The 7505-nt window shown below is 52.3% G+C and overlaps 2 protein-coding genes across 3 annotated transcripts; one reads left to right on the top strand and one right to left on the bottom strand.

Annotated features, from left to right (window-relative positions):
* Positions 1-313: 313 nt before the first annotated feature.
* LOC136017522 (basic salivary proline-rich protein 2-like) lies at positions 314-2214 on the bottom strand. Its single transcript, XM_065685836.1, has 3 exons — positions 2115-2214; positions 945-1650; positions 314-794 (listed from the first exon to the last, which is right to left on the bottom strand). Exons 1-3 carry the CDS (start codon positions 2212-2214, stop codon positions 314-316), a joined length of 1287 nt encoding a protein of 428 aa, XP_065541908.1.
* Positions 1341-6763, top strand: B9D1 (B9 domain containing 1). Of its 2 annotated transcripts, XM_065684735.1 has the most exons (7): positions 1341-1449; positions 1571-1639; positions 2138-2249; positions 2316-2412; positions 3922-3984; positions 4744-4811; positions 4979-6763. In XM_065684735.1, exons 1-7 carry the CDS (start codon positions 1384-1386, stop codon positions 5122-5124), a joined length of 621 nt encoding a protein of 206 aa, XP_065540807.1. In that variant the 5' UTR covers positions 1341-1383; the 3' UTR covers positions 5125-6763. The 2 variants fall into 2 exon arrangements, with proteins under 2 accessions (XP_065540807.1, XP_065540806.1); XM_065684734.1 differs by having other exon boundaries at positions 2138-2412.
* The last annotated feature ends 742 nt before the right edge of the window (positions 6764-7505 follow it).

The following is a 7505-nucleotide window of genomic DNA, read 5'->3' as shown; positions in this document are numbered from 1 at the left end:
CCAAGGATGCGGGGGGATGAGCCGCAGGATGGTACCCTCGCTGTGAGCATCCCCGGCCTCTCCCTCCCCTCCCATCAGTGCAGGTCGCAGGGGGGCCCTGCAGAGGCTCCAATTCCCAAAGATCCCCAAGGTTTCCTGCCTGGAAAACGCTCTCTGGCTCTGGTCCCTCCCGCAGGAGCGAGCGGAGCCCGGCCGGCAGCAGCACCTAGTGGCCATGGCCGTGGTGCCCGCAGCGTTGAGGCTCCGGCCGCCCGTCAGCGCTTTAAACCGGGCTTGTGTGGGTTGATGCGGGTCAATGCGGGTCAATGCGGGCCTATAACAAATCCAAACACGAGGTGACGGGAAGGGAGAGCGGCCGGGGAGCCTCACACCCCGTGCTGGGGCGGATTACGGGGGTCTGGGGCTGCCGGTGGCACTGGGAGGATGCTGCTGGTCCGGGGGATGCGGACCGGGGTCTGCCCGCGTTTGGGGGCGATTCACTCCCGTTTTGGGGCGATTCACTCCCGTTTTGGGGCGATTCACTCCCGTTTTGGGGCGATTCACCCGTGTCTTGGGGCGATTCACTCCCGTTTTGGAGCGATTCACTCCCGTTTTGGGGCGATTCACCCGTGTCTTGGGGCGATTCACTCCCGTTTTGGAGCGATTCACACACGTTTTGGGGCGATTCACTCGCGTTTTGGGGCGATTCACTCCCGTTTTGGAGCGATTCACTCCCGTTTTGGAGCGATTCACCCGCGTTTTGGGGCGATTCACTCCCGTTTTGGGGCGATTCACCCGCGTTTGGGGGCGATTCACTCCCGTTTTGGGGCGATTAATTCCCGTTTTGGGGCGATTCACTCCCGTTTTGGGGCAATTCACTCCCGTTTTGGGGCAATTCACTGGCGTTTTGGGGCGATTCACTCACGTTTTGGGGCGATTCACTCGCGTTTTGGAGCGATTCACACACGTTTTGGGGCGATTCACTCGCGTTTTGGGGCGATTCACTCCCGTTTTGGGGCGATTCACTCGCGTTTTGGGGCGATTCACTCACGTTTTGGGGCGATTCACTCCCGTTTTGGGGCGATTCACCCGTGTCTTGGGGCGATTCACTCCCGTTTTGGAGCGATTCACTCACGTTTTGGGGCAATTCACTCCCGTTTTGGGGCGATTCACTCCCGTTTTGGGGCGATTCACTGGCGTTTTGGGGCGATTGATTCACGTTTTGGGGCGATTCACTCACGTTTTGGGGCGATTCACTCCCGTTTCGGGGCGATTCACTCCCGTTTCGGGGCATTTCGAGGCGGGCTCTGCCCTGGGCGCTCCGCGAAGCGCGGCCGCTGAGGAAGCGTGGCCCCTCCGCCGCGCCGTCCGTGCCCATGGCAACAGCGGAGGCGCGGCCCGGGCATGGCGGCCGCGGGCGGCCCCAGCGTGTTCCTGGTGTCGGTGACCGGGCAGATCGAGAGCGGGCGGGTGAGCGTCCGGTAACCGCGGGGCCACGGCCCCGGCGCCCCTCACACGGCCCGGGGCTGGCTCCCGGTGGCGGCGGGGCCGTGGCGCTGCCCCGGCGCAGCCGCTCCTGCTCTCCCCGCAGTTCCCCGGGTTCGATGAGCTCTACTGCAAGTTCTGCTTCGTCTACGGCCGGGACTGGGTCCCCACCGCGGTAAGAGCGCGCTGCGGGTGGAAGGGAGCTTAAAGCGCACGGAGCTGGGTGCGCCAGCCCGGCCTTGAGCTCCGCCAGGGATGGAGCACTCACAGCCTCCCTGGGCAACCCATTCCAGTGCCTCAGCACCCTCACAGGGAAGAATTTCCTCCTTAGATCCAATCTAAACTTCCCCTGTTTCAGTTTGAACCCGTTACCCCTTGTCCTGTCACTACAGTCCCTGATGAAGAGTCCCTCCCCAGCATCCCTATAGGCCCCCTTCAGGTACTGGAAGGCTGCTCTGAGGTCTCCCCGCAGCCTTCTCTTCTCCAGGCTGAACAGCACCAACTTCCTCAGCCTGTCTTCATACGGGAGGTGCTCCAGCCCCTGATCATCCCCGCACCCCTCCTCTGGCCTCGCTCCAGCAGCTCCGTGCCCTCCTTGTGTTAAAGACACCAGACCCGCACACAGCGCTGCGGGGGGGGGGGGGGATCACCTCCTTTTACCTGCTCCCCACAGGGCCTGGAGGAGGGCATCTCCCAGATCACCTCCACGAGCGACGTCTCGCCCACCACCCTCGTCTGGAACTTCCCCATCGACATCACCTTCAAGAGCACCAACCCGTCGGGCTGTGAGTGCGGGCCGTGGGGCGCGGCTCCTGCCCTGAGCTCCCCGCTCACGTTCCCTTCCTTTGCAGGGCCCCAGATCGTCGTCAGCGTCTACGGCCCCGACTTCTTTGGCCACGACGTGGTCAGAGGTTATGGAGCTGTTCACGTCCCCTTCACCCCCGGAAGGTGAGGTTGGAACCTGGCTTTCAGGACAGAGGCAAAGAGAGGTTTCCCTTAGAGGAATGATCCCGAACCAAGCAGTACCTATCTCCTTGTCAAGTCTTGCCTCTTTGGTACAAAGCACAGGGATTTGCTAGCAGGATAGCAAACAATGTCTAGCGATCCTGTAAAGCCACAACTGGGATGTGGAAAACCCAAGTGTGAAACGCAATACATCTCCATCGGCACGCTCAGCGTGTGCCGAGCTTTCATCCCCAGACTCTTCCTATGTAACACGCACTCTTCCTATGTAACACGCACTCTTCCTATGTAACACGCGCTCTTCCTGTGTAACACGCACTCTTCCTGTGTAACACGCACTCTTCCTATGTAACACGCGCTCTTCCTATGTAACACGCGCTCTTCCTATGTAACACACGCTCTTCCTATGTAACACGCGCTCTTCCTATATAACACGCACTCTTCCTATGTAACACGCACTCTTCCTATATAACACACGCTCTTCCTATGTAACACGCACTCTTCCTATATAACACGCGCTCTTCCTATGTAACACGCACTCTTCCTATGTAACACGCGCTCTTCCTATGTAACACACGCTCTTCCTATGTAACACACGCTCTTCCTATGTAACACGCGCTCTTCCTATATAACACACGCTCTTCCTATATAACACACGCTCTTCCTATGTAACACGCGCTCTTCCTATATAACACACGCTCTTCCTATATAACACACGCTCTTCCTATGTAACACACGCTCTTCCTATATAACACACGCTCTTCCTATGTAACACGCACTCTTCCTATATAACACACGCTCTTCCTATGTAACACGCACTCTTCCTATGTAACACGCACTCTTCCTATGTAACATGCACTCTTCCTATGTAACACGCACTCTTCCTATGTAACACGCACTCTTCCTATGTAACACGCACTCTTCCTATGTAACACGCACTCTTCCTATGTAACACGCACTCTTCCTATGTAACACGCACTCTTCCTATGTAACACGCACTCTTCCTATGTAACACGCACTCTTCCTATATAGCACGCGCTCTTCCTATGTAACACGCGCTCTTCCTATCTAGCACGCGCTCTTCCTATGTAACACGCACTCTTCCTATGTAACACACGCTCTTCCTATGTAACACGCGCTCTTCCTATGTAACACACGCTCTTCCTATATAACACGCACTCTTCCTATGTAACACGCGCTCTTCCTATGTAACACGCGCTCTTCCTATGTAACACGCGCTCTTCCTATGTAACACGCACTCTTCCTATATAACACACACTCTTCCTATATAACACACACTCTTTCTATGTAACACACACTCTTCCTATATAACAAGCATATCTACATTCTCCCTGTATAACAGACCTTTCCTTGGTGAGAGGTAGGTGTCCAGTTGTCTCACGCATCTGAAATCCCAGCACCTTCATAAATAGAAGTCTTTCCAGTGCTGTTTACTTCCTCGCTTAAGTCCTGTACGCCTTGGGTTTGTTGTAGGCATACAAGAACCATCCCTATGTTTGTTCCAGAGTCCACATCCAGGCTGCAGCAGTTTACAAGGTAATAATTAAAGACTCTTTGGTTTTAAGGCCTTGCTCTTGGTCACAAAGGTTTACACTGGAGCGTACGCATGGCTGCACGGTTGGATCTTAACCAGAGTTTTGTAGGTCAACCCATGCTTTTAGGTGTCTAAGTCTTTGAAGAGCTCTCTTCAACCACGTTAGCAGTGATGCTGGCTCCATTTATTCACCGCACATGTGAACACTGTTGGTTTAGAAAGCGCTCCTGTCAGCAGAGCAGGCTGCTGCGTGAGCTCCTGCACTCAGGGCCAGCTCCGTGTCCCATGGGTTCATTCACGTCAGTGATGGGACTTGCAGAGGTGCTGCTTAGACTTCACTCAGCATTTTAGCTGCCACTGGATGCTGAGGAGGTTTGCTGCAGTCCAGCCCTAAATCCCACTGTGGCTATGGCGGGTGTCTGTTAGTGGAGCTGCATGTTTGAAGTGTCAAAGCTTCGGCGGTGGTCTGGGTAATCAAGAGGTGAATCGGTCTCAAACCCATCTTTGCCATAGGAACATTCCATCTGGCCCGGAAATAACCTGGATTTAGGATGTGTATGAAGTTGGATTCGTTTCTTTCCTTAGAGAGACAAAACTTACCTTTGATGGAAGTTGATCAGCAATAAAGGGAATCACTCTTTGAAACCCTGCTGCGAACAAAAGCTGGGAGTCTCCTTAAGCCCCCATTATGTTTTTGACATGCATTTAATGGGCTGTATCAGACCTAAAACGCCACTGAAGTTTCTCTTCTCTTCTCCAAGCTGGTTCACAGGGAGACGTCCGGAATTTACTGACCCCAGAGTGGTAGCACAGGGAGAAGGGAGAGAAGGTAAGTCCCTGCGAGCTCCTGACTGCAGCCTGGCCACAACGGCCGGCCACAGCTTGGCCATCCCCTTGTGCTGATAAAAGACTGGTTGTTCTTGTCAGGATATGGGCACCCAACGTGTATCCACAACCCTCTCCTGACCTGTTTTATTCACCTCTTCTTTCTCCTAGTGACCAGGGTGCGCTCTCAAGGCTTTGTGACCATCTCCTTCAACGTAGTGACCAAGGACATGAAGAAGTTGGGCTACGACGTGACCCCGAGCGACGTGCAGGACCCTTCCCTGGGGCCTCTGACAGAGGGGATGCACATGTACTGAGCTGGGCCATGAGGGCTTCAAAGGCTGACAGAGAAGTTCAGAGCTTTGGGGCTTGTTGTGGCAAATGAGCACCTGCCTGAACTGAGAAATCTCATTGGAGACATCAAAATGTTAGCATTATTAGGAGTAATTTCATTATTCCAAAAGAAACAGAAGCCCGTGAGGCCTTGGAACAATTACTATCATCCTTTCAGTAAGATACAGGTTGAAATGGTATGTAAATGAATGTATCAGCTACTACTTAGCCTTTTTGTATGTAGTATCAGACTAGCTCAAAATAAGACCTGTACAAATACTTTTTAACAGCCTTTTGTACACTTTTTATCCACTTAAAGAACGGGAAGGTTCAGAGTTGTAGCAGTGTTCCTGTGTTTAAACCAGCATTACAAACCCAGCGCTCTTTACTGATGCTTTTTGTGGTACAACTGGGAAATGGAAATTGCTGCACCTTCCAAAAAGGCAGGAATGTGGAAATGGTCCCTTAAGATGCACACAGGCTCCTCTCCGCTTTGTGCCTCCCTCTGCAGAAGCAGCAGCAGTTCCCTTTATAATCCCACATAGACCTTTAGAGTTTGTGCAACTACTTCATGCACTGCAGACACAAACCTTCCCCACATCTGGCAGTGAAGCCGTTGCGTCTAGAGCAAGATGCTGCCTCTTCCAGGTTTCATTTCTGCATCAAGGGAATTAAAAAGGGCAGCAGTTTTAGTTTACAGGCATTAAAGAGCCCCTGGTGTTAAATGTATCCGACCTTCTGGGAGGACAAACTGCCTTTTAAGTGCAAATATGGACTGAAAACTAAGTTTTGGAGACGGCTCCACAAAGGAAGTTGAGTTGTGTGTGGTCATGAGCAGGATTTAGCTCCAAATTGGGTACCAGCTGCATCATGCTGCACAGGAAGGAAGGGAGGGAGGCAGCAGAAAGGACCTTCTCTTCCGTAGCTCCTGCAGCCATCACCTTACACAGATACCATACCATGGTTTTCCTTGGCTGGTTTGCTTATCAGGAGGGCATTTAAAGCAGCAGCATAGTGATGTCCAAGTGCTGTAACTCAGGCTTTCCTCCCATGGCATAACCCCAGAGCAGGAGTGGCTCCATATGGGTTGTTGTAAGTGCGTCCCAGGAGCTCCAATGCTGCATGAGGGCACAGAGCCATCTGGGCCTGAAGAGCTGCTCCTCTGAGATGATGTTAGTGCTCTTCTTTTGGGCTGAATAAACCCAATTGTCTCAATGTATTTGTCTTGCCCCTGCTAGGTTTTGTTACCTGTTTGTGCCAGGATGTTCCTAAGTCCTCAGTCATCCAAGATCTGCCGTTCTTCCAGGTACCAAAGAGAAGTGGGTGCTACAGTAAAATGACTCATTACTTCCTCATTTTCCTATCTCAGTTTGGCCATGCAACCTCTTGTGTTTGACTGCAAGCACCCAAAGGTGACTGCGAGAATGACTTAACACGAAACCACCCTGTAAGGGACCGACCAAGGCCTTGGGACCGTAAGAATACAAGTGGTAACACACAGCATTGAACTGCAGAGCCAGGACACTGTCAGATGTAGTTAGAGAGAGAGATTACTTCATAGCTGAGTGCATAAATGCAATGTATTCAATATGTACTGAATTAAATGTAAGCTCCGAGATGTGATCACTGCAGTTGTGCTGTGAGCATTCTTAGCATCCTTTAGACTCTTTAGAAATACTTCCCAACCATTCACAGATGATTTTCCAGCTCTTTCTTCCCATCTTGTTGATTTTCCACTTCCAGTAAGCTCCTCTCCACCAGTTGTTTTGGCAACTGCTGTGATCTCTGGACTGAGTCATGCTGGAATCCAAACTGAGAAGTATTTCCTGTTGGCTGGGAGCAGATGCAAGGAATTTTGTTGCCTTTTCAAAAGCATTTGGGAAGCGGCTCTCCGCAGTAGCAGGATAAAGACCGGTGTTTGTTTGAAAGGCAAACATCACACCTGCTACTGCTCAGTTTCTTTCCCTTGAGCACAGTTACCTGCCCCCATTGCAATCAGAGCAACACTGCCCAGCACAGATCCTGCTCATGAGAAACCCGTTCAACCCAGGCAAAGCCCAAGCCTTGTGCCCACGGGGATGCAGTGAACTTATCCCCATGCAGCTTTGTGGTGTCCTGCTGTGACCGATCTCCTGCACGGATCCTGTTTCAAACTGGCTGCTTACCCCACTGAGGCTGGTCAGAGCTCCCATGCGTGTTTGCACAGCCCCCGTCACACTGCAGGGACCCTCAGAAAGAAGGTTAAACCAGTGAAAAGCAAGGGTTTAAAACACGTCAATCCCAAACTCCATTGAACAGTGTTTTAGATACGGGACTAAGCAGATCCCACACCTCTACCTGTGTTACTGGGGCTCTTTACCTATGG

This window comes from Lathamus discolor, chromosome 6, assembly GCF_037157495.1.
Source record: "Lathamus discolor isolate bLatDis1 chromosome 6, bLatDis1.hap1, whole genome shotgun sequence".
NCBI classification, from domain to species: domain Eukaryota; kingdom Metazoa; phylum Chordata; class Aves; order Psittaciformes; family Psittacidae; genus Lathamus; species Lathamus discolor.
Note: the sequence above shows the minus strand (reverse complement) of the source record. Positions and strands in the feature narration are given on the sequence as shown.

Excerpts from the sequence above, each read along its gene's own strand:
- LOC136017522 (XM_065685836.1), bottom strand. The coding sequence starts at position 2,214 with ATGGGGAAGTTCCAGACGAGGGTGGTGGGCGAGACGTCGCTCGTGGAG. Across the intron at positions 1,651-2,114 it reads TGGGGAGCAGGTAAAAGGAG|CGCGCTCTTACCGCGGTGGG; the intron begins GTGATCCCCCCC and ends TTCCACCCGCAG. Across the intron at positions 795-944 it reads AGTGAATCGCCCCAAAACGT|TGAATCGCCCCCAAACGCGG; the intron begins GTGTGAATCGCT and ends CCAAAACGGGAG.
- B9D1 (XM_065684734.1), top strand. The coding sequence starts at position 1,384 with ATGGCGGCCGCGGGCGGCCCCAGCGTGTTCCTGGTGTCGGTGACCGGG. Across the intron at positions 1,640-2,137 it reads GGGACTGGGTCCCCACCGCG|GGCCTGGAGGAGGGCATCTC; the intron begins GTAAGAGCGCGC and ends TGCTCCCCACAG. Across the intron at positions 4,812-4,978 it reads ACAGGGAGAAGGGAGAGAAG|TGACCAGGGTGCGCTCTCAA; the intron begins GTAAGTCCCTGC and ends TCTTTCTCCTAG.